At 42.3% G+C, this 1,557-nt stretch overlaps 1 protein-coding gene across 1 annotated transcript; it reads right to left on the bottom strand.

Moving 5' to 3' along the window:
• Positions 1 to 331: 331 nt before the first annotated feature.
• On the bottom strand, positions 332 to 1,186 carry LOC126586297 (uncharacterized). Its single transcript, XM_050251107.1, has one exon. It carries the CDS (start codon positions 1,106 to 1,108, stop codon positions 500 to 502), a length of 609 nt encoding a protein of 202 aa, XP_050107064.1. The 5' UTR covers positions 1,109 to 1,186; the 3' UTR covers positions 332 to 499.
• Positions 1,187 to 1,557: the final 371 nt, after the last annotated feature.

Here is a 1,557-nt window from a genome sequence, read left to right as displayed (position 1 = left end):
TCACTGTTTAATATTTTAGTTTCTTTCTTACTCCCCATGCATCTGCTATCTCAATTTTTCTTCTTCTTACACTATCTCCAACCGACGGGATAAAGCTTAAAATATAAGCTTTAAAACCCCCTCAAACTATCTCCAACCATGGGTCATGGGGAGAAAATATATCTCTGGGCTAGATTCTCTTAGGATTTAAGTTTGGCTTAAATTATTCTAGACCCATCAAACAATCATATTTCAAACCTTTTTTTTTTTTTGTTTTTTACTTATAATATAACGGTTATAATCAAATGAGATCAAATCTAATAGTCAAAAAAAAAAAAAAACATTTTAAGGCTAATATAAGCAGTCATCCAGATTTGTTTCATAACTATGCCAACGTAAATTCCCCGAATTACAAATAGCAGAACAAAACATTCTGCAACCAATTTCTTCCCCCACCACTTATGCAAAACCCAATAATTAACCAATCTAATCCCCGAAATCCAACCCGATTTCGACCTTCCTAGTTACACAAAATAACTCTGGTGACAATGATCACAAAGCAAGACACAGTGAAGAAAAACAGAGTCACAAAATCCCTCGCATTCCACTTCCTCACGGCCTTCGCTTCGACTCTCAAACTCTTGGCCCTCCTCAGCGCGTCGACCTCCTTCAACAAATCGAACTCCAACCCCTTCTTCTTCAGCTCCTCAATGCACTTTCCCAGCAGGTTCTTATCCTCCTTTTCTCTCTCCAACAACTTCTCCAGGTGCCCCTCCGTGTCGCTTTTATACCTTATCGCCCAAATGATCCCCAGCGAGAAGCAGAGAGAGCAGAGCGATGGGATCCAGGACCTGCGGCACGCGGACCCGTTCGGGTCCCGAGACGATGAACTGAAGAGAAGGGTGAGAGCCGTGGAGTGGAAGAGGAAGAAGAAGACGAAGAGCATCGTGATCTCCTTTCGAACCGAGTCGATTTGGGACTCCTTGAGAGAGACCCTGTTGAGGATTAGCTCTTCTTCTTTCAGCCATTGCTTCAGGAGAAGCTTGTGGCTCGGAGACTGAGAGATTTGGTGAAGTGGGTGAGAGAACTTCGGCTCCATGATCGATTTGTTTGTGCTCTCGTCGGCCATGGATTTTTGTGTCAGAGAAAGGGAGTGGGAATTTCTGGGGTGAGTGGTGAGTGGGATTTTGAAACGGTCGCGAGGGTTTCGAGTGTTATAACGGTCAAATTTGGAATAATTTAAAAGTAGATTTCCGGAAGTACCCCTACCTTATGACGGGTATTCACGAGATCGCGAGCTTTTGTAACGGCTAGGATTATTCCAGATCATCAGATCTATGATAGTGAAATTTCATGTTTGTCCCCTGAAGTGGCACGCTCCAACGGTCATGATCCAGATCATCAGATCTGTGATAGTGAAATTTCATGTTTGTCCCCTGAAGTGGCACGCTCCAACGGTCATAATGATTTAAGTAAGTGCCAAAATACTTGCACGTTGATTTAGGAGTAAGTGTTTTTCTTTTTTACGAAAACTCGATATTTTATTGAATACAAACCATTACAAGTCCTGATTAAGGA

The sequence above is a fragment of the Malus sylvestris genome, chromosome 10 (assembly GCF_916048215.2).
Source record: "Malus sylvestris chromosome 10, drMalSylv7.2, whole genome shotgun sequence".
NCBI classification, from domain to species: Eukaryota; Viridiplantae; Streptophyta; class Magnoliopsida; order Rosales; family Rosaceae; genus Malus; species Malus sylvestris.
The sequence above is the reverse complement of the archived record's forward strand: the minus strand, read 5'-3'. Positions and strand labels throughout refer to the sequence as shown.